Source organism: Delphinapterus leucas, chromosome 12, assembly GCF_059928025.1.
Source record: "Delphinapterus leucas isolate spDelLeu-1000000601 "Yukka" chromosome 12, BTC_Dleu_Yukka2, whole genome shotgun sequence".
Classification (NCBI taxonomy): domain Eukaryota; kingdom Metazoa; phylum Chordata; class Mammalia; order Artiodactyla; family Monodontidae; genus Delphinapterus; species Delphinapterus leucas.
In genome coordinates, this window is record NC_143140.1 from 70,004,271 (window position 1) to 70,029,285 (window position 25,015).

At 41.9% G+C, this 25,015-nt stretch overlaps 1 protein-coding gene across 12 annotated transcripts in view; it reads right to left on the bottom strand.

Moving 5' to 3' along the window:
• Positions 1-22,782, bottom strand: part of MAP3K5 (mitogen-activated protein kinase kinase kinase 5) — a 210,737-nt gene extending 187,955 nt beyond the window's left edge. For 10 of the 12 annotated variants that reach the window (XM_089921634.1, XM_089921635.1, XM_089921633.1 and 7 more), the window contains exon 1: positions 21,899-22,433. In XM_089921634.1, coding sequence (XP_089777760.1) covers positions 21,899-22,322 — 424 coding nt within the window. In that variant the 5' untranslated portion in view covers positions 22,323-22,433. Of the gene's footprint in view, positions 1-21,898 lie in introns of all 12 variants that reach the window. The other 2 variants (XM_022557515.3, XM_089921638.1) reach the window with 1 other exon arrangement.
• Positions 22,783-25,015: the final 2,233 nt, after the last annotated feature.

The following is a 25,015-nucleotide window of genomic DNA, read 5'->3' on the forward strand; positions in this document are numbered from 1 at the left end:
GAGCCTGAGCTCTAGAGACCATGAGCCACAACTACTGAGCCCACGTGCCACAACTACTGAAGCCCGTGCGCCTAGAGCCCGTGCTCTGCAACAGGAGAAGCCACTGCAGTGAGAAGCCTGAGCACTGCAACAAAGAGTAGCCCCTGCTTGCCTCAACTAGAAAAAGCCTGCGTGCAGCAATGAAGACCCAACGCAGCCAAAGATAAATATAAATAAATAAATTTATTTAAAAAAAGAAGAAAAAAGCCATTTCTTAGCGACTACTCAGACAACGCAAAAGAGAAGTGATGGAGAAGGAAGGTAAAAAGAGTGAGCCACCAAACGGCCCTCTTGAGAGCAAAGACAGATAGAATGAATGCGTTTGGGGAAGACAAGCTCAATGGTTTGACAAGCTCAACAGAACTAGACAGGTTGGAATCTGTGGTTGGGGAGAGAGGTCATTAAGAGATTTACAGAGCAAAGAGCTTGTCAATGTGATTGCCCAAGTTAAGGCAACAGTTCAGAGAAGGTTTCACATTACACCAACATAAGACCATACTGGGCAGGTTAAACCTATAATAAACTCCATTCCTTCATCTAATACCTTAACACTAAGATGTTGTCTGCAAAACACAGAGTGCTAAACCTGGAAATATTTACAGACTGGGATTATTTTTAAAGAGAGCATGGACTAACAAGTATGTTATAGGAAAATTAACATTTTAATGTTTTTTTCTTATAAAAAACAGATTTCCTGTTTTTTGTATAAGAAACCAAATCATAAGTTTATCACCATAATTCAAGAAATATTTGACTTTTCACATTTAAATATTTAAATTTTAAGTAATAAGCAGACAGAGGTAAGTAGTGATTCCCCATTTATTCTGAAGTCAGACTCTACCAACATCCCTAATTCTGATAAGTGCCAAACCCACAAGAAGGAAGGATGAAAGGAAGGAGGGAAGAAGGAAAAGAGAGAGGAAACAAAGAAAGGAGGAAAAGAAGCCAGGGAGGAAGTGAAATCTATCCAACCCTGAGTACGACAATGACAATAAATGCCCCAAACCTGAAAACTCTGCAATCCATGGTTCCATGATCAGTCCAATAGCCAATAAATAAAAAGCAAAAGTTGAGACTGGCTGTCACAAAAGCCAAGAAAGGCAAGAGAAACAGGAAGGGAAACATTTTACAGAGAAAGGAAAGGATATCCCAACTGTCTTTTTTGCAAAAATGAACAAGCTTAAAATTCATATGGAAATACAAAGGGAACCAAAATCGCCAAAACAGTCTTGAAAAAGAAGAACAAAGTTGGGGGCCTCATACTCCTTTTCAAAGTTCCTTCCTTTTCAAGACTTAATACAAAGTTCAAGTAATCAAGACTATACAATACTAGCATAAGGATAAACATACAGATCAATGGAACAGGATCAAGAAATGAACTCGTGCTTTTATAGTCAACTGATTTTTGGCAAGAGCGCCAGAAAATTCAATGATGAAAGAATGAATGGTCTTTTCAACAACTGGTGCTGAGACAACTGGATATCCACATGCAAAAGAATGAAGCTGGACCCTTACGTCACATGTTATATAAAAACTGACTCAGAAAGGATCAATGACCTATATTCAAGGGCAAAAACTATAAAACTCTTAGAAGAAAATGTACGTGTAAGTCTTCGTGACCTCAGATTGGGCAACAGTTTCTTATGTTAAGACACCAAAAGTACAAGCAACAAAAGAAAAGATAGATAAATGGGACTTTATCAAAATTTAAAACTTTTGTGCTTCAAAAGATACTATCAAAAAAAAATAACCCACAAAATGGGAGAAAATATTTGCAAATCATATATCTGATAAGAGACTTATATGCAGAATATGTAAAGAATTATTACAACTCAACGGTAAGATGAATTTTAAAATGGACAAAAGATCTGATGAGACAGTTCTCAAAAAATGATATACAAATGGCCATAAACACATGAAAAAGTGTTCAACATCATTAGTCATTAAGAAAATACAAGTCAAAACCACAATGCGGTACCACTACATATCCACTAGGATGGCTAGAATCAAAAAGACAGACAATAACATGCATCAGTAAGGATGTAGATAAACTGGAGCCCTCATACATTGTTGGTGGTACCAGAAAATGATATAGCCATTTTAGAAAGTGTTTCAATGGTTCTTCAGAAAGTTCAGTTACCCTGTGAACCAGCAATTCCACCCCTAGGTATATAATTAAGAGAACTGAAAACTTGTATATACCTGTTCACTGTAGCTTTATTCATAGTAGACAAAAAGTGGAAACAACCCAAATGTCCATCAACAGATGAATAAACAAAATATGTTATATACCCACATAGTGGAATAGTATCCAGCCAGAAAAAGGAATGGAGTATCGACACCTGTTTACAACATGGATGAAGCTTGAAAACATTATGCTAAGTGAAAGAAGCCAGACACAAAATGCCACATACTGTATGATTCCATTTATATGAAATATCTAGAAGAGGCGAATTCAGAGAGACCAAAAGGAGTAGTTGCCAGGGACTGAGGGGAAAGGGACATGGGAGTGACTGCTAATGGGTACAGGGTTTACTTTTGAGGTGATAAAAATGTGTTGGAATTAAATATTGACGATGGCGGCACACTTCGTAAATCTACTAAAAACCACTGAATTCGACACTTATAAAAAGTGAATTTATGGTCTATGTTATAACCTCAATTTTAAAAATAGATTGAAAAAAATAAAAAAAATAAAAAGAAGAGATAAATATACAGAAGTGGGATGGGGAAACAGTACACAGAAAAACAAATGGTGAGGAGATGGGAGAGTGAAGACCAGCCACCACCTGAGTATTTTGTGGGCGAGGACTATGTCCTAGCCACTTTCTCTCTCCAAAGTCTGGCACGTGATGCAGACCCAACCAATGTGTATTGAATGAATGAACAAATGAACGAATGAATAAATGAGGAAAAAGGGGATGTTTGGAGCAGACGGCTACTACATACAGCAATAACGCTACCTCTAAGCACATCAATGTGCTACAGTAAAAAGTAAATGACTTCTGTAAAGTAAAAACTAAATGATTGTTACTAAGTTTGCCTCTTCCCCCAAGGGGAGGGGAAGCCATGTAAGGGGTATCCTTCCCTCCGAGAAATGGGCTGGAGGCATTAGGTAATATTAAGAGCAAGAGACAAGGTCACTTATAGAAATAACGGATGTAGTTCAGACATGCATGAACAAACAGTAAGTGCTATTTAAAGAAATGTCATGTTTATAAATTTCACTTAGCTCACAAGTTGTCTCCTTCGGTGAATCGCAGTACATTGGCATACAGACACATTACTTTTCCTACAGCATTACAACAAAATTGACTCAAGATGGAGGAGGGAGTCAAGTGTAAAAGAAAGTCTTAAATTTTCTAGAAAAAAGTACAAATAAATAATTCTCAGATCTACAGATGAAGCAAGAATCTACACTTAAAAGCAACAGTAAAATTCACAAAAGATAATAGTTTTGACTATAAAGATATGTAAAGAATTAAGACAAAAATTAAACTAAACATCGAACTAGGGAAATAAAGTAATACATTGGGAAAAACAAAGGACTGATATTCTTAACATGTATATAATTCATGATTATTTTAAAGGAATCTGGTTTTGAGGGCTTCCCTGATGGCGCAGTGGTTGAGAATCTGCCTGCCGATGCAGGGGACACGGGTTCGTGCCCCGGTCTGGGAAGATCCCACATGCCGCGCAGCGGCTGGGCCCGTGAGCCATGGCCACTGAGCCTGCACGTCCAGAGCCTGTACTCCACAACGGGAGAGGCCACAACAGTGAGAGGCCCGCGTACCGCAAAAAAATAAAATAAAATAAAATAAAATAAAATAAAAAAGAATCTGGTTTTGAAAATTGGGTGCCATTTTTCTTTTTCTCTCTTCTTTTTTGGCTGCATTGGGTCTTAGTTGTGGCACACAGGATCTTCATTGTGGCATGTAGGATCTTTCATTGCAGCATGCAGGCTTCTCTCTAGTTGTGGCACATGGGCTCTAGAGCGCTTGGGCTCAGTAGTTGCAGTGTGCGGGCTCAGTAATTGCAGCACGTGGGCTCTCTAGTTCGGCGCGCAGGCTTAGCTGCCCAGCAGCATGTGGGATCTTAGTTCCCTGACCAGAGAGGGGACCCGCGTCCCCTGCACTGGGAGGCAGATTCTTAACCACTGGACCACCAGGGAAGTCCCAATTGAGTGCCATTTAATGAGGTGTTAGGAACTAGAGGAGGGGACCAATTTCTGTAGGGAAATGAGTTTGAAGGTTATCTGTGGGATCACAGCAGATGTGGAGTATACATCAGACAGTTAAAGCTACAGCTATGGAGTTCTGAGCTAAAAAGACATAGTAGGGAAACATCTGACACCAAAAAAGGCATTTTGTTCATTTCACAGGGACTAAAGGAATGAAATCCACCTAATCCCCCATATTGTTACTAGAAACCTGTACAACTAAACCTTTCTACTCTAATCTTTTTATTTATTGTAATTACCACTATTATTATCAAATAATAATAATATTATTATTACTATTAGAAGATTCTGTACTATCTTGACAACCCAATATTTTAAAACATGTTTTCTTTGGAAATGCTCTTTTAGAAAATTCAAGTTTCACCCTGAGAACTGATTTTCGAAACAAGTTTTTAAAAGATTGGGCTCTGTAATGGTTTTTTACTAAAGGAAAGAAAGAGAAAGGAAGAAAGAGAGACAGAGAGAGGGAGAAAGAAAGAGAAAGAGAGAGAGAGAGAGAACTTAATCCTTGGTAAAGTCATCCTTAGGTAAACGAAATGTTTCTAAGCAAATGTTTCTAAGTAAATGTGTCCCTTCTCCCTCCTACTCCAGTAAGTATTACACGAAAGAGTTAAGGGGGTATCATCAGAAACATGAGTCAACATCAGACACATGTGTCCTTCACTGGATGCATAAAAGATAAGGCTGAAGGGAGATGATTCCAAGATAAGCCAGTAAAGCAATAGTAACTATTCAGATAAGATTTTTTTTGAGGGGGGAGAGCTTCTTTTGGAATGGACAAATAGACAAAGAATACAAGGGAAGGAGCCTGTCTGGTAGTGAGAGCGCCTTCAAAGTAATCCAGGGTTTATACCAGTACTGTAGTCAGAGCAGCTCTCCACTCGGGAGTGGCTGGAACCTAAGGTGAAGAAAGCCTAAAAAGCAGTCAGAGTTTTTAAAACATTTGTTTCCAGTGTAGGTTTACGAAGTGAGATGGCACTAAGTAAAAAAGATCTCTTTTAAAGAAAGAATCATTTTTACTTAAAAGTGGCCAGTGTTATATGCAATGAAGTGTTTCAAGTGGCTGAGGAAATAACAAAAGCATTTTTGATCTCAGTTCTTATTCTTTGAGCTTCAAAAACCTATGAAATCCAGCCATTGGAGAGAAAAGAATGAAAAACTTACCTAGCCTGAGCTATCCATTTTTTAGTGAACACTTTCACCTCCTGAACAAGTCCAACACTTCTGTAAACTGAGTTCCAACAGTAAAGAACACTCAACTTAAGCTGTATCACTGTGAATTCAAATTTATTATCTAAGTTACAGAATTTCACAAGGAAAAGCAACTCTACTTTCAGCTAATTACAATTAGCCAAGAAAACAAGTATATTTACAAGGGGTCACACTCTAAAGTTCTTTCTGGAAGAAGGTGGTTGGGAATTTGTATTCCACGTTCCCCCAGAAACAATGTTAAATAATACTTGAGCCCACAAAGGCTTACTGACCTCATCGCGTCTCTAAGGCATAAACACCGGCAGGACCAGGCAAGGTCCCTTAGCCTGGGAGCAGGGTACACTGCTGCCAGCAGCTGCCTTCTCTTTCTGCTTCTCTCACCAACACATTGGTTTATTTTTTTAAATTATTTTTATTTATCTATTTTTTTAAATTGAAGTATAGTTGATTTACGAGGTTGTGTTAATTTCTGCTGTATAGCAAAGTGATTCAGTTATACATATATATACATCATTTTTCATATTCTTTTCCATTATGGTTTATCTCAGGATATCGAATACAGTTCCCTGTGCTAGATAGTAGGACCTTGTTGTTTATCCACGCTGTATGTAACAGTTTGCAGCTGTAAAACCTGAACTCCCGGCCCACCCCTCCCCCAGCCTCACCCCGTTGGCAACCACAAGTCTGTTCTCTAGGTCTGTGAGTCTGTTTCGTAGACGGGTTCATTTGCAACACACTTCTTTAAAAACTACTCTTGGTTATACGCCTCCCGTTGTTCACCAGCAATCACTCAAAGGCACTATTCCAGACAACCACCGCCACCTACTCTCCTGAAATTGCTCTGGCAAAAGTTATCAGGGGCTTTCTAATCTCCAAGTCCAGCTATTTCTCTGAAACATCCAACTTTACTGACTTCTGACCTCTTCCTGTCGCTTTCAGCTAGCTCACTCTTTTCCTCTCTCTTCCACTCTCTGAACTTTCCCCCGTCCCTTGTCTTACCTCTTGACACTTTGCTTTCTCACTAGTTGATGCCTTCCTCTGTCCATCTTTAAATGCTGATGTTGTCTCTGTTCCACCATAGGCCCTCTTTTTATTCTACCTCTTTCTTTTGGGGAGTCTCACTTATTCTCAGAATTTAAAATGCCTGGCATGTAATAAGTGCTTTCACTGTTATCCTTCAAAACCCAATTCAAATATCATCTTCTATCCAAAGCCTTAGCCAACCTCCTCCACACTCCCCTCTTCCCCAGAAGAATCCTCTGTCACTTGTGTTCTCAAAGCACTTTAAATAAACTTCTAATATAGCAATTAGCAATCGGCAATCAGCATAGCCTATTCTATCTTTTTTTTTTTTTTTTTTTTTTTTTTTTGCGGTACACGGGCCTCTCACTGTTGTGGCCTCTCCTGTCGCGGAGCACAGGCTCCGGATGCGCAGGCTCAGCAGCCATGGCTCATGGGCCCAGCCGCTCCGCAGCTTGTGGGATCTTCCTAGACTGGGGCATGAACCCGTGTCCCCTGCATCGGCAGACGGACTCTCAACCACTGCGCCACCAGGGAAGCCCCTACTCTATCTTTATAGCTGGTCTCCTGCACTGGACTGTGAGCCCCTCAACAGAAGGGTTGATTTCACTGAATTCAGTTAAGTGCGGCCACTTCATGAACAAGCACAGATCTATAGGTCAAGCACAGATACAGAAGACCTGGGGGATGTCAAGATCCATAAAATGTGATCTTTGCCACCTAGGAACTTCACTCACACTTAAGTAGGAAAGACAGATATCAAAATCAATTAATTAACACCACTAAGGGAAAATGCAATATTCATTCATTCAATCCATCAATATGTATCAGGTGCCTTATTAAGTGCCAAGCACTGTATTAGGTACTAGAGATGCAGGATAAACAAGACAGACAAGGAAAAGAGACATGGAATTACACTTTAACGATCCTCTAAAGTACCTGAAACTGCTTCTTCTATGTCAGACCTTTCTAACAAAGGATTTCTCATTATCCTCTAACACTGGACTTCACTTCTTCGGTTGTTCCTTCTTAGTCATTTCACATATGATGCAACACTTATGGAGCAACAGCTTTTTTTTATATCCTCCAAAGAATCAAGTAAACAAATTAAGATGTATTTAATAGTTCTTAAGAGATTATTTTAAGAGGTAACAGACTAACATAAACATCAATAAAAAATTACACAGATCTTAAAGAGGGGCTAAAAAATAGAAAGTTAAAGAGTTCCATGATTATTCTTAGCTTAAATAAAAAAGAATGCTAAGCTCCAGCTCATAAATAACTATGCAATATGCTGGATTTAGGAAGGAATTTCCCTGGTGACCACATATTATAGCTCAAATATTGGGCAATACTTTCTTCTGTGGTTAAAGCGGACAATTAAAAGACTGGAGAAGGTAATTCTCATAGACTAAATATAAAGTCATCAGAAGCTCATAAGCCAGTTCAAGTCTTAGGTGGAGCTTTCACAATTTAGACCAGGTAACTGAAAACTGAAAGCAGATTAGGGCCTTGGATTCTCCAATCATAGCTTTTTTTTTTCTCCTTTAATGCTCTTAGAAAATCGTCTCAAATTAAGTTGGCTTATCCTCTGGCACAGAACTCTGTTTAGGGAACATGCTCTTACTCCCCTGACAAATAAATAAAGGAGAACCAACCCAAAAAAGTGGAATTTGAAAACAGAAAAATCAGGGCTGCTTCATACATCTGTCTCTGCAAACTTATTCCAACATGTCTAATGATATTTTCATAGGAAAGCACAAACCTATTAAATAGTGGTGGTCTGGGAAAATTAAGGCATGACAACACATAAACATCATAGTACAATTTTGTTCAAAATTCCCAAGCAGTGTCACAACACAGTGGCAACAGCTTTTGTGTGAACAAACTTGCTGCTAAGGATGGTGTCTAGTCCCTCTTGGGCTATTCCAAGATTAACAATGAATGGAAAGAGGTAATAAGAAGAAGATACCAGCCTTGGATAATCAAGAGATTATCAATCACGAAGAATGTTCACTATATATTTAACAAGATGAAACCTGCTTCTTTGATAAAACAGAGTTTTATTAAATGCAGAGTCCTGAGCTCTGAGCAGCTTGGAAATTGTGAAGTAGCAATTTTCCATTACTTATCTCCCTTTCACCAAACAGTGAAAATATGATTCAATGTTGGAGGCAAACCAGAGAGATAGAGCAATATTTTAATTTTGGTTCCAAGTGTATAAGAGATTTGGCTGACACAGAAAAGTGTCACTATCGTGCTATCAAGGTTTTACCTTCTCCGAGATTTCATAAATGGGCACCGAACGACAGTTATAAATGTAACCATAAAACTACACAGAGGTTACTTAAGCTCAGTCACCTACAATTCTTGTCTGCCTTTTTTCTGACTTCTGTTGCCTTAAACAAAGAATCGAGAACAGGATTCTGTCTGGACTTTTAAACTTTCTGTAAATCCAAGCAAGCCATGCCTTAACCCTGTCATTAATGAACGCTAATGAATATTTACATGTTAGCAGCTTGTAAACACTCCTGCAATTTACTTCTTCATTAGTACATCTTTGCATCTAAGTCATTTCTTCAAAAGAACCTTAAAAAGTGAGATTTGGAAACATACTATGTTCGTGATAAATATGAACTTTTGTCACTTATACCTTGGTGTGACATAAATCAATCCAAATAAAAACTTATGACCAAGTGTGTCACTCATTTGAATACATGCTATATGGACCAGTAAACACTCACAAAATACTCCTGGAAATTAAATGTTAAGTCAAAAGCAGAGCTGACTGTGCAAAGATTTCATAATGCTGACAACCCTTAATTTTAGACATTGGAAACAACACAAATGCAGATTTGCAGGTTGACACTAGTAAACACAGCAGGATCAGTCCTTGGGTAACCCACTCATGTGGCATATTTAATGATCAAATAAATGTTCTACACTACTGAGTTATAAAGGAAAGAAGAGTCTAGGACTCTATTAAGAGTCTAGGCTAGCATTTCCTTTCCAACTTTATTTCAGATTTACCAACTGCCAAGTGTACTTTAAGTACATAAACTATTGGCAGCACTAAGTTGCTGGGCAAGAAAAGTTAGGCAACTATTGTCATAACTCACGTGCAAGCTACAGCATTGTTCTCGAATTTCACTAGATCAAGCCAAGCAACTTACACCCCAACCCTGTTTTGCAACACACACACACACACACACACACACACACACAGAGATACATTAGGTTTTAAAGCCAGACTCTGCCACTCTACATAGTCTAGAAATCTTTTCTTACTCTGACTGTATATAAATAGTAAACAGTAAACTGACCAAGAGTTAGTTTTGAAAAGCTAAAATCCTACTATCTAGATCCGAAGATCTGAATTTTCACTGGATCAACCAAAGCTAGTTTCCCAAGACCAATTCCTAAAAATCTAGAAGTTGTCTTGGTAGAACTAACATACATCAACTGTATGTATGTGACTCAAAAATAATTAGAGGACTTCCCTGGTGGTGCAGTGGTTAAGAATCCGCCTGCCAATGCAGGGGACACAGGTCCAAGCCCTGGTCTGGGAAGATCCCACGTGCCGTGGAGCAACTAAGCCGTGCACCACAACTACTGAGGCTGCGAGCCACAACTACTGAGCCCGCGTGCCTAGAGCCCATGCTCTGAAACAAGAGAAGCCACTGCAATGAGAAGCCTGCGCACCGCAACTAAAGAAAGCCCACATGCAGCAACGAAGACCCAACGCAGACAAAAATAAATAAATAAAAATATAAATAAACATTAAAAAAATAATTAGAAAGGTTACGTAAAGTGTACATTCATAATGCTGCTTAGAAAGTTCAAAGGTAGCCCAGATTTCAACCTTAGTTATTTTTATGTATACCATAACACAGATCTGGTTCTGCAAGCATCAACAAGGTATCTAATACGTGTCTGCCATTTAGATTCCATTCTCTAAATGGAATTTTGTTTGTTTGTTTACTATCTTCATTCTTGCCCAGCCACTCAGTAACTTGGCATTCAAGCTATTTTCTGTCAACCAAGGACCATACATAGGCCCCAGGCATTATCAACAAGCAAGTAACACAATTTTATCATGGACTATACGCCTAGGGAATCCTAAATTGATACTACATTGTTGGCATGTTGCAATTACCTAAAATAGCCTCAATTTTTTTCACAAACTGAAAGGATTAATACAAGAGAATTTAAATACAGATCAAATTCCACTACTGTAGAAACAGTATATAAGAAAAAAGATTCTAAGTCTCAAGTAATAGCTCCATTTGTTTCTATGAGTCATTATATAAAAAAATTCTTCCACGTTAAAGAATTACAACATCTCCTTGAAGTCAATTTAATAGATTTTGTCAATATTTATAAAAGACCTTAAAGGTTTTTAATAAAATCTGGGTATTTATTTAAGTAATTTTGGAACATGATACTGATTTCATATAAAAATAAAGTGAAGAGCCTAACGCGTAGTTTCCAGGTGTGTAAGATTATTATTTTCAATGCATTTTCACATCTGTTATAGCAGTAATGAACATTGTTCTCATGTGTCCAGTTTAATGAAATCATCCATATTGTGAAGTCCTTAAAAAACTTTCCTTGGATTTTTCACTTATTCACTACTTAGAGCATCACCCTGCATGTGGTAGGCTCCCAATAATTATTTATTAAATTGCTGAATTCAATGGGCAGACTGTAAGACCATAAAAGGCAGAAATTGAACTCTTAACATAATTCTGTGCAGACCTTAGGAAGAAATCTTGCAGATTTTAAGTAGTCAACAAATGTCTACTGATGAGAAGACTGTAATTTAAATGTTCTCAAACAGAAAATTTATTTCTAGCAGACAGGAGAGCATAATTATAAATGAACAGACTCTGGGATCAGACAGTCTTAGGTTCAAAACTTGGTTCTATCAAGTGGCACTGGGAAAGTGGATAACTCTGCAGGGTCTCAGTTTCCCCATGTGTAAAACTGCTCCACTGGTATTATCTGCCTCATAAAGACTGAATAAGTTCACGCATGTAGAGTGACTGGCACGGCACCTGGCACTCAGTAACACATGGTGTTCATTTGGGTATGACTTGCCTTAAATTACAAGATCAAAGTAACATATTTGGTGTGTGGAGTCTTAGAGCAATTTGCCAGCCCTCTAAAATATTATATGCATTTTTTCCCTCCAAAAAATAAACCTGTTTGGAGTGATCTAGACTACTGAAGTTCCTGTTAGTAATGATGATTTCCTAGTATATGAATGAAGCTGGGTTTGCAGACACTGCAAGCAACACACTGGTGTATTTCTGACTTGTTTCTGGTCAAGGCACCCTCTGGGAACTATCTGATTTAAAAAAAAAAAAAAAGCACCTTTGACTGTATTTCTAGTGATAAAACCATTTTATAATGCTTTTGGGATAAACGTTAAGTTGTATAAAACTGATAGTAATGCAAATAATACTTGTCCACAGCAATACAAATGAATATTGTTTGGTAGAGATACAATTGATTTCCACCTTATAGAATAGATGACTCCAACATTTATACTTATAGACTTGCCTTACAAGAACACTCTATGACATAAATCACAGCAAGATCCTTTTTGACCCACATCCTAGAGAAATGGAAATAAAATCAAAAATAAACAAATGGGACCTAATGAAACTTAAAGGCTTTTGCACAGCAAAGGAAACCATAAACAACACCAAAAGACAACCCTCAGAATGGGAGAAAATGAAGCAACTGACAAAGGATTAATCTCCAAAATTTACAAGCAGCTCATGCAGCTCAATATCAGAAAAACAAACAACCCAATCCAAAAATGGGCAGAAGACCTAAAGAGACATTTCTCCAAAGAAGACATACAGATTGCCAACAAACACATGAAAGAATGTTCAACATCATTAATCATTAGAGAAATGCAAATCAAAACTACAATGAGATATCATCTCACACCGGTCAGAATGGCCATCATCAAAAAATCTACAAACAATAAATGCTGGAGAGGGTGTGGAGAAAAGGGAACACTCTTGCACTGTTGGTGGGAAGGTAAATTGATACAGCCACTATGGAGAACAGTATGGAGGTTCCTTAAAAAACTAAAAATAGAATTACCATACGACCCAGCAATCCCACTACTGGGCATATACCCTGAGAAAACCATAATTCAAAAAGAGTCATGTACCAAAATGTTCATTGCAGCTCTGTTTACAATAGCCAGGACATGGAAGCAATTTAAGTGTCCATCAGCAGATGAATGGATAAAGAAGATGTGGCACATATATACAATGGAATATTACTCAACCATAAAAAGAAACAAAATTGAGTTACTTGTAGTGAGGTGGATGGACCTGGAGTCTGTCATACAGAGTGAAGTAAGTCAGAAAGAGAAAAACAAATACCATATGCTAACACATATATATGGAATCTAAAAAAAAAAAATGTCATGAAGAGCCTAGGGTTAGGACGGGAATAAAGACACAGACCTACTAGAGCATGAACTTGAGGATATGGGGAGGGGGAAGGGTAAGCTGTGACAAAGTGAGAGAGTGGCATGGACATATATACACTACCAAACGTAAAATAGCTAGCTAGTGGGAAGCAGCCGCATGGCACAGAGAGATCAGCTAGGTGGTTTGACCACCTAGAAGGGTGGGATAGGGAGGGTGGGAGGGAGGGAGACGCAAGAGGGAAGAGATATGGGAACATATGTATATGTATAACTGATTCACTTGGTTGTAAAGCAGAAACTAACACACCATTGTAAAGCAATTATACTCCAATAAAGATGTTAAAAAAAAAAGAATTGCCTTACAGTACATTAGCAGTTTGGCATCTATTAGCAATTTCATTGCAGCATTCCTGATTGTGTGCGTGCAGGCGCGCGCGCGCGCGTGTGTGTGTGTGTGTGTGTGTGTGTGTGTAGGTAATATCTGCTCTTCAAATTATCCTTTGAACCAATTTTATTATCTTACTGGTTTTTTCATGGTTTTCTCTGTAGTATACTGGGGAAAACCCTGGATTATTTGGGATTCAGAAGAGGTGAGTTCGACTTCCTACTCAACCACTTGATTTATTCTGGCCAAGTCAAATACCCTTCTCCAAGGAGGAGTTGCCTCAACTGTGAAAGACAGAGGACTACACTGCCACATCTATTTGTTTTCTGAAGCAAATAAGATAATCAAAAGAGGACTCCATTGCATAGAATATACATTTACATTATCATTCTGATTTAGCCACATAAAATCACCTACGCCCCAGTGTGACCAAACTATAAATTGGAAAACACCTAGCTGGAGGTAAAAGCCGCTGTGGCGCCTGGACAGCAGGAATCAAACTCCTGGTCCTGGGTTGCCTTGGCTCTAAGCTGATACTTGTCACAATGAACTTATTAGAAAACTTGAATGTGATATCAAGAGGTATTTGACATGTAATAGCCTGGGTTTCCTTAATTCTTTGGGGATGATTTTTAAATAAGAAATAGGGGTAACTTAGATTTTGAAAGGAGAGAGAATTCTCTGGCTTAGGCAAATATCTGGTTTTATATGGTTTGGAGTCAGTGGTCAGATGGCCTGACATCCACTGATAATTCACTAGAGTAGTTCTCCTCCACGTTTCCGTTTCTTAAGAGTTCTTAGAAGAGACTAAAAGTATTGGAAAATACTAATGTAATTGGTCACAACCTCTTTTAAAGCCTTGCTGTACAAAGAAATATAACTTCCTTCCTGCATGAATCATATACCAAAGGCAATTGCTTTGCCCATTGTTGATTACCTACTGTAACAGAAATGGTTTGCTTGCGGAATGTTTACTGTTACCTTGTGCAACTTCTGAAGCATTCAAGTTACACAGATCCGCTCTGCTAGGATTTTCAGTAGAAGATGCTGTTAACATTTAAATTTTTTCTCCTCTCTTCTGTGTCCCCCTAAGAAAACTGCCACAATGTAGCCTGGGTTCTGTATCTTTTAGTTTTTATGTTTTCTTTTGGAAAAAAACAAAATTACAAAATAAAAAACAAGATGTAAATACTCACTTTCAAACTTTTTTGGAATAATTAGACAAGACTTTAAAAATCAGCTTTGTCTCATAGCGTCTCTCCTTCGCCAATAATCTGACACATATTTTGATGTGTTTCTTTTTGTTTTTTAATAAATAAAGTTATTTATTTATTTTTGGCCGCGTTGGGTCTTTGTTACTGTGCGTACATTTTCTCTAGTTGCAGCGAGCGGGGGTCTACCCTTTGTTGCTGTGCGCAGGCTTCTCGTTGCGGTGGCTTCTCCTGTTGCGGAGCACGGGCCCTAGGCGCGCGGGCTTCAGTAGTTGCGGCACGTGGGCTCAGTAGTTGTGGTTCACGGGCTCTAGAGCGCAGGCTCAGCAGCTGTGGCGCACGGGCCCAGCTGCTCTGCAGCACGTGGGATCCTCCCGGACCAGGGCTCGAACCCGTGACCCCTGCATTGGCAGGCAGATTCTCAACTACTGCGCCACCAGGGAAGCCCTTGATGAGTTTCTTAAGTCAACATCTCCAGCCAGAGATAAAAGCCAATATATTAAAGCAACGAAAGAAGTCAACATATTAGAATCACCAGTGGATTTTAAAATAAATTATAATTTTGCTTTGCTTTCCTATTTTTCTTTTATGACACTAGTAAAATTTGCAAATCTAATTTTGCTCCCTGAAAATAAGGGGTAGCTTTCTTAAACAGCCAGTTTCCCCACATATCTATATCCAGTTTATGTGACAGTGAGGCTGTTTTCTCAAGATATACCTTTCCCAAGGCTGTTGGTTACCGGTTTCTTCCTGATACTCACACAGCTGTAGTTCCTGCAACACTGCCCACTCCCACCTCATTTACTATAGTCTCAACTCTCACCTTGCCTCAGGCAGAGCGGGGTGCTGTTTGAAGGGTCCGCTTAGGGCAGCTACTTGCAAAGCAAAACCAGTTGGTACCTGTTGGTGGAAACTTGCACATTCATTGGGCTTTGTGCTTGTCAACCTCCCACTGCTCCACAAAGAAGCAGTGAACCAATTTTATCCTGCAAACCAGAAACAGGAACTGAACGGGCCTCTAACCAGGCCTCCAAAACAGGAAGCAAGGGACAGTCCCTGCAGCCACCAGAGGGGAACTGACTTGTAGCAGAGAACTCCCAGAAGGCTGGCACCAGCCACAGCCACTGGTGAGACAAGGCCAAGTTGTGAGCCTATAATTAGGCTTCACCTAGAGGTGGAACCAACTTGAACTATCAACTGATGAACATATGAAGCAGACAAAAGGCAACCAAATTGAAGCAAGAAACCAGGATCCCAGGAGCCTGGGAAGCAGGACCAGTGGGGACAAGCTGCAGTTGACTATCTGGGATGAGAAATGGGTGCTCTAAAAACAAATGTTATTTTTGTGCTTTGGAGTTTTGTTTTTCGTTTTGCTTTTTTCCAATTTTCTAGTAAAGCTCTTTTTGGAAAATTTTAACTTTGCCTCCACGAAAGCAAGAGGAAGCACAGTGCTCTGAGCTCACAGGGGGCAGGCAATGATATGCCAGCAGAAAGTCAACAGCCCAGAGAAAAACCATGAGTGGGCCTCTACTGGGATTTTTTTTTTAATCCCTTCCTAAACTAGACTTTTTCTTTATGAGTTTGCCTATGTTTGCTCTTTTGATAATTTTGCTAAGGCTTGTTTCTTGGGTGAAGAAGCAGTGACGAGGTAGGAAGGGGCTATAAGGTGGTTTAGACTAGAGGTTCTCAAACACTGCTCTGTTAATTGGCACGATAAAGTTTTCATCCATCATGGTGAAATGGGAAAAAAGAATAATAAATAATGTGTTTTTCCATACATTTACTGTATGCAAAAAGCTATTCTTTACTCTAAGGTTTTTAGAGTAAAGAATTCCCTAATTCAACATAAAAAATGTGTTTTCTTTTTAAGAAGTCATGGCAGTAGCTGGCTGGTTGTCAAGTTTTCTTTTTCTCTCTTTATAATACACTTACCTGGAAAGATAAAATGTTGACAAACTCATGTCAGTCTTCAATTTTTTTAAACCGGTTCATGGGAACCAATATTTAGGAAATACTGACGCCACCCAAGTATACTTCTCCCTCCAAGTATATGAGACAGTATATATGAAAGCCTCACTGGATTTAAAAGTAGAAAATGCAGAAGTGGGCTGGAAGATTCTCAGGAACTTCTCAGTCTGAGATAGAGAGGAGACAAAGGTTATGTTTGCTTTTGTTTTGTTATCTAATAAGACTGGAAGTCCTAAGGAGCTGTGCTGGAAGCAAGTGGAACCAAACCCAGAAAGTTCAGATGCCTGTCCAGTGACATGGCCCAAATGGGTGACTTTTATCACAAACCCAAGTAAGGCGGGAACACTATAGAGATGAAAATATAAAGGCTAAATTCTTAAAATTTCAGCCTCCATGTGTTTCCTTCCTGTTACCCACTGTTGCTACTGGGTGAAAGTCTGAGTAAGAGATTGCAATACAGAGAGCCTGCCTAAGAGAAAGGCCAGGCGAAGTTCTGGCTAGGGGCAGGGAAAGGGGAAGCAGGCAGCCATCCAATCCTGAGCCCCCTGAGAGGGAGTGAGGTGGCCTTGAGCAGAGCACTGTCCCTGGGTCTTACCTCAGCTGGAAGTCAAGCCCCATAAATAGGTTTGGAGGGGACGAAGGTGAAAGTGTTTATGGGTCCCCTGCCGTATCACTTCCTCCTTCGCTGAGCATCCTTCCTCCTCCGTCCCTGCCCAGGCTTCCTCCTCTGCCTAAAGCCACCCAATCCTTCTTTTGTCCCCTGCCTCACCAGAGCCCCTCTTCTCAACACCACCAATCCAAAGTGATGCTCGTACATCCAGCCAGGATGCTACCAGAAGCTAGATGAACGCAAAAGTTCCTGATTCTAACACAGGGAAAGATGTATTCAAAGTCCCAGTTTCAGGACTTCCCTGGTGGCGCAGTGGTTAAGAATCTGCTTGCCAATGCAGGAGACACGGGTTCGAGCCCTGGTCTGGGAAGATCCCACATGCCGTGGAGCAACTAAGCCCGTGCGCCACAACTACTGAGCCTGAGCTCTAGAGCCCGTGAGCCACAACTACTGCACCCTCGTGCCACAACTACTGAAGCCCACGTGCCTAGAGCCTGTGCTCCGCAACAAGAGAAGCCACCGCAATGAGAAGCCCGCGCACCACAACAAAGAGTAGTCCCCGCTCACCACAACCAGAGAAAGCCCACGCACAGCAACAAAAACCCAACGCAGCCAAAAAGAAATTAATTAATTTTTTTAAAAAGTCCCAGTTTTAGGTTGGCAGGAACATAATTTCCTGAATGTTTAAACAGATAAATGGGGTTCACACTTCAAGTACACTGAATTAACAAGGCTTCTTATAGTCTAGTCCCAAATTTAACCACCATCTACAATACTATTTCTAAGAAAAAGTGTGCTCCTGGATCTAAGCAGCAACCTTGAATCATTTAGCCTGAATGAACGAATATAACTTCTTTATGGTTCAGTTTTTCCATAAGCAAAGTAGGGGAATAATAAAGCCTATACCAGCCATACGTCACAAAACTAACGTTCATTTTTTAAAAAATGTTGAGACCCTGCCAGTTGGGGTCTGTCTACCTGAATGGAATAGTTCTGCATCGCTAACATCTGTATCACTGACATCTCTTAGCTTTTACAGAAATTTACTGCCTGCAATGCAGGGGGCTGGGAAGGGGTGTTGTTAGCTTGGCAACTGCCATCCCTGAGTGACAGTATTGTATATGTAAGTACAATGAATTTTCATAAAATCTTTGATAGAACATTAGTTTCCTCTCAGAACGGGAATGAAAGAGAGAATGACAAGTGTAGTCAACGAACAAACTCGATTACAGTTGAACGATAATCAAATAGGGAAAAATCAGTGAAAACCTTTAACTGCAATATTCTTTAGAAAGATACCAGTACACAAAGATAGCGGAAGCTTCTAAAAATGTAACCAAGCTTTAAGTTCTTATTCATCCTATTAAGCTGAGCTGTTCGAACACCAACATTCCCTTTTAAATGTTGAGGCCCTTGTTAAGTCCCTCTTGCTTACCATTCTATTGCAGATTGGGGTCACCTCTGAACCCCACTCCCCAGTTTGATTCTAGAGGCTATTTCCTGGAAGCCCAAGGCATTCCGTGTAGCCCCTCACAACCAGGACATGAATCTGCGCTTCTCACGGACCCTGAGCTCCTGGAGGTGGCAACGTGACAGATATTAATACAAGCAGTTCATTCATCTCTGTGGACTGAAGTGATTCATTTTTTAATCAATACTGTCACAATTTTAAGGTTCAGAATTTGAGGGCTGGAAGGAATCTTAGAACCCAATTATTACAACCCTTCTCTGAGATTTTAAATTACTTGCTCCAAATTAGAGAAGAACCAGGACCAGATCTAGATGTTGAAACTCTTGTTCCGATGCTCTGTCCCCACACACCCTGCTGCCTTCCCTTTTCAAACTCACAGGATTACATGAGGGAATCTTAGAAATTTACTCCAATCTCCCCCTCTACTTCCATCCTTGGTCAGTTTTATAGGCCGCTGAAGGAGACAAGGGGCCTCACTCACAATTATGTGGTCCAGAGCAGAGCCAGGATGAAAACTCAGATGAACTTGAGGGATGATGTTCTTCCCACTATATCATAATGGTTCAACTTTCGAGCGGAGGTAGTGGATGTAGAGCAATGGTCAGCATGGGGCCAAAACCTTGCCAGGTCTGTTTTTGTAAGGCCTGCAAGCTAAGATTGGTTTTTCCATTTTTAAATGGTTGGGGGAAGAACATCAAAAAAGAATAATACTTTGTGAATTACATGAAATTTAAATTTCAGTGTCCATTAACAAAGTTTTACTGGAATACAGCCATGATGATTTGTTTAGGTCCTCTTGAGTAATACCTGCAGAGTTGAGGAGTTGTGAGAGACACCTCCTGCAAAGTCTAAAATGTTTATGCCATCTGGCCCTTTACAGAAAAATCTGCTGAACTCTGGTAGAGGATGAGCAAGCGCTCTCTTAGAAATCAGAAGTCAAGTTCTACTACTATCTAACTTGGCCGCTCTCAGTTTAGAAAAACAAAGGGTTTGGACAAAACTGATACCATCCTTATTCGGTCACATCTTCAACATCTTCATGCTGAATGAGGAAGCTCAGAGATCATGTCACAGGCAGGGGTGAAACTGGGGCCTGCCCAGGTTGAACAAAGCAGTGGGATGGGACAGAGCTGGCCCGGAAACACTGGTTTTCCTAGAGCGTGTCCTCCTCCCCGCTATTCCACATTGCACCAAGATGGCTCATAAGGTCCCTGCCAGCTCTCTGCCACATGAGTTTGATGCTTCCCTCTCTTGATTCTGAGAGTAAATTAGCCCAGCTAAATGCAGATAGCAAGGGCGAAGCCGGACTTTTTAGAATCCGGCACCCAAAGTGAAATCCTCCATTAACCAGTTGTTACCTATGACCTTGGGCCAGTGATGGACCCCTTGGTTTTCTCATCTAAGAAGGATGCTAAGTACTTCCTTCACAGGCTTGTTTGGAGGATTAAATGAGATACATTTCAAATGTCTGGTCCCTTCTGATCTTTCTCTCTCCCTTTCCCAGAGACAGTATTTGGAGAATAAACAGTACATGAGCCTTGTTAGGAAACTCTTTCAAATTAGCTTAGAATTTAAGATTACTTTTATAAAAAATACCCAACTATCAATGTAATAAAAACAGGCTTATTATTTCACTGGGTGTTTTCCTCACATACCTTTCAGTTCTTTGAAACTTCTTCTAAATTATAATCCAAAAATAAAAGTGCTGTAATTTTTAGAAAAGCTATATTTCTTGTTTAGAAAAGCAAGCCACACAAAGAACCAACCTAAAATATATTATACTCATGTCCAGTTATGAAGACCAAGACTGTAAAATACACCCAAACCAAAGTCCTAGTTTATTTAGTCTGGCTTCCTTAACATGAAGTTCTTCTTGTTCTTAAAATATTCAGCTTTGGCTGAATTCCAAGACGGACACAAGCCTACTTCAGGTGTTTTGAAGAGATTGAAGAGAATTAGAACTGGAAACAAGATTGGATTATAAAACCTTCTATGTGATCACAAATGCAAGAACCTTATTGCTTGAAACCACCATTAAGTCAAATTTTATGCCCCCACTTATAAAAAAAGTAAATACGTATATATCCTCAACATTGGTTGTACAGGGTGCTAAAGGTTAATTTCAATAACATGCTTTCATCCCTAACATTTGCTAACAGATAGCAAATTGCTGCAGTCACTTGAATTGCAGTGACACTTTCTGAAATCTGTAATAGGTTGAAAAGATTTTTTTTTCATGAATTATTCTAGCAACCACTTCAATGGGCACACTTTAATGGCCAATCTAATCTTAGTTATTAAAATAGCATATCAGTGTTTTAAACAATGTTAAAATTATATACTTTCCAGGGGCTTCCCTGGTGGCACAGTGGTTGAGAGTCCGCCTGCCGATGCAGAGGACATGGGTTCGTGCCCTGGTCCAGGAAGATCCCATGTGCCGCGGAGCAGCTGGGCCCATGAGCCATGGCCGCTGAGCCTGCGCATCCGGAGCCTGTGCTCCGCAACGGGAGAGGCCACAACAGTGAGAGGCCCGCGTACCGCAAAAAACCAACCAACCAAACAAACAAAAAATTATACACTTTCCAGCCCATCAGGGCATATGGAGTAATAAAAAACAGGCCTTGGTTCTTTCACCAAAATCCTAACAAAGATATCATACAAGTTTAGTGTAAATTACAAAGTTGCTTTTGGAAGTAATTACTTGAAACTTCAAATTGGTAAGAGATGGGAAATCAAACCACTAAACTTAAGGTAAAGGGAGCTGGGAAGATCATGACATAACATGCAAATTCATACAGATCCGCTCTGCCTGCAGCTGGCTGAGTGGCAGAAGTCATGATTTCTGTACTCTCAAAAGTACACAGAAAAAATGAGGACATCATCTAAAACAGGCACAGGTATATACAGAAGGAAAATGTGGGCCAAACCTAACAGAACAGAAACCAAAACACTAAATGTAGAAAGGCTGACTGGGGCAAATATCTCGCAATGCACGAGATCAGAAGTTCTTTAAGAGGACCACACGCACCCCGGGCTCCTGGTGGCTGGGCAGTCAGACTCTCGCACAAATACACTCTCCCCAGAGCTGCGAGAGGCCGCCCGGAGCAGTCACGCAGCGCGGCTCGCTGCCTCTAAGATGGGGCAAGAAGTCAATAAGTAGGAAGCACGATTGCTGCCCAGAAATTGTTTTTTCCTGCCCAGGAAAGAAAACACTTTTCCCCCTGCGGCGGCCTGAGAAAAAGTGAACCCTGACCGCGGAGGATGGGGAAGGGGTTGCACACGCACCTGCATTGTAAAAACGGTCCAGCACCGCAGTTTCCCCAAAGTCCAGTTTCCCGAAATGCAGGGTCTCCAGGGTGGCGCCCACCGTCTCGCACGCCTGCCGCAGGCACTGCAGGGCCTCGCTCTCGGCCACCACCAGCTGCCCCTGGCTCGCTTCGTTGATGACATATGCCACCGTGGTCCGTCGGCCTCCTCCGCCACCAGAGTTGCCCCGGCACCGGGTGGCGCTGCTCCCGGGGGTGGCACTGGGACACGCAACACCAGGGGCGGCGGCACTCTCCACGTTCCAGAAGCTGCCCGGTGGCGGCGGCGGCAGCTGGTTCTCCTCGCCCTCGGCGGCCGCCGCCGCTCCTCCCCTCCGGTAGCTGCCGCCCTCGGCCAAGGGTGGCACAGAGAAAGTGATGCCCTCGCCCGCCTCCGCGCTCATCTCTCCCGGCCGGGCTGCAGTGGCGGCGGCGTCCCCCGTCCAGCCGCACCGTCTGGCCAGCCACAGCTCGGGGCTGCTCCGCGCGCGCCTGGCTAAGCAGCTGCCATCCCGTGTCGCGCCGCGCCGCCGCCTCCTCTCCGGCGCCCTCTCCCCCGAAGGGACGCCGCTGCCCGGCGGCGGCTCGCCCCTCCTCGGCGCCTCCGTGGCCGCGCCGCTCGCCCGCTGCAGGGTGTAGAGTACAAGGGGTGGGGAACCGGGTTGAGCGGGAAGAGACAGCGCTTCCTTTTCTTGGCGGGCGGACAAGTCGGCTAGCGAACCTGCGCCGCGGCGCGACTCAAGGGCGCCCCTCTCGGGGTGCGGTGCGCCCTGGCCACCCGGAGTGCGGTCCTGGTTCTTTCCGTGCCGGGCGCTCTGGGAGGGGTCGGGGAGGGCGCCCTCTGGGTGGGGAGCTACCTGGCCAGCACCTCAGAGGCGGGCCGACTCCCTGGACCGCGTCCCGGAACAGCTGCAGCGGCCGCCGAGAGGATCCGCCTTCTTCCTCGGCGGCGGCTCCCCTTCATCTGCTCTGTTTCCTCCTCCTTCCCCGGCCTCGTTTCTCTGCCGATCGCCGCGCCCGCTTCGTCCTGGCACCAGCCTGGCCGCTCCAGTCTCACCGCTCCTTGCAGCAGCTCGCCCAGTCGGCCACCAGCTTCTTGGCCGCCCACTCGTCGCGGCACCGAGAGTCAAGGGCCCGCCCCGGGGGAGGGCGCTGCTGGGAAGCTCGAGTCCGGACTAAACCGACTGCGCCGCGGCTCCCGGACCTCAACCCAGCCCCGAGCGCCGCCCGGGGCCAAGGTTCTGCACCGTCACTCACCGGGCCCCCCACCCAAGAAGACCTGGAGTAGGCAAAAGCCCGGAGCGCACGCGATGGCGCAAAAAAAGTCTCTCTTGCGAATACTCGGGTCTTCAGAGCCAGCGCAGGAGGCATTAGCAGCGTTCCCCTTAGCCAGGGCGCCCCCCTCCGGCCCCAGCCGGCCTCGCTCTGCAGCGCGGTCCGGTCAGGCGTGCGGCGCTGGCAGGACTAGGGCAGCATCTGGAGGCCAGCATTGCGCGGGGCGGGAAGACTTCAACTACAGTCCTGCAGCCGGCCTGAACTGGAGGGTGGTTTACTGGTGACAGTGGCTCTCCGCAAGTGGCAGGCTAAATTTATCGGGTCTGCCCTGGTACTTTTCATTTTCAAATTTTCAATAGCTCTGCTATCATGAATAATTGATTAGCTTCAAGTGCTGAACGGTATAGCGTTCCCATTTGGGTTCTTAAAATTTCCCCCAACATCGCGCATACTTACTTCAGATAGAAAACCGGTTCTATACTGGACTTGGCAACTCATCATCCGCCAGATGAAAGAGGGAAATTAAGTGATTACTTCTATTTTTTTTAATTGCACCACGGGAGGGCGGGGGGGAATGCCTGAATTGCTTAAGAGCAATCAAAAAGTATCTACTTATTTGGGAAGCAAAAACAGATGTGTAAGTTCTCAGAGAACTCCAAAATGCTATAACTTCAGGAAAACCAGTGAAAGCTGCAGTGAAATAAAGTAACAGGTTTGGGCTTCCCATCTCCAGGAACCGAGATGAATGAGTTTTATGAAAAAGGTTGAAGAACATTGCAAATTACATGCAAGCTAGGGGGAAAAGGAAGGATAAAACAGTTGAGTAGTAAACGGTGAAAAGAAGGAAGAAAATAGTAATGTGGGAAAACACCTAGCAGCTGAACAATTGTATCTGCACAATTGTATCCTTAATGAAGCAAAGTGAGTTAGCTTTTTCTAAAGATTTGTAAAACGATAGAAGTAAATTTCTAGCAAGGAAACTGGATTCTATGTGATCCACATCTGTTTTTGAACTTGATATCATTAGGAAAGTAATTACTTAGTGAATCCGTGATCATAAGGAAACAAAACGTTGATGGACTACTAGTAGATGTGTATCTTTTAATACTTCCAACAACTTGTCAAACCTCCAAACTTCTGTGAAAGTGTATAATCCTCCACCCCATACTGGCCCAAAACAATAAACACAGGAAAGTCGTTGGGACCATGTCTGGAAAATTAAAATGCCCAAATTCTCAAAGAGCACTTGACTACACAACTAAGGCCCAAAATTATATATAGAGCTATTTTCTAAAAACCATAATTTTTATACCATTTCACCTTTGCTTCCCTTCCAGATCTTTTCAGAGCCATTGTTCATATATAATTTTGTTTTATTTTACTCACTTTGTTTTACTTTGAATTGATTTAATAACTTTAAAGATGTTACTGATTACTGGCACCCAAACCCCAATGCAATGCTGAAAGACTACTTTCCTTGGTCCCAAGGCTCTCCCACCTAAAAGGCATGGTTTAGCTGATTAATCTTACACAATGTGTAATCAAGTGAAATTTCCATTTTTATAGCTGATAAACAGTTGAAAGTATGTAAATTCAGATGGTTCAATTTACAACTCAACTTTGAGTCCTGTGCGGAGGCAGGGGCACCAGGCAGAGGGCATGGGCGTGGTGCTGAAATTCTGCCTGCCTTCAGCTTGCCAGGCCCGCCTCAGGGTGTCTGTCTGGAGGAATGAAAGCCTTCTAATTCGATCACCCAGCAGTTGTGCTTTTTGCAATTCGTCTGTATAGAAGGCGCACCTTTTTCTAAGCCAAAAGCACATCT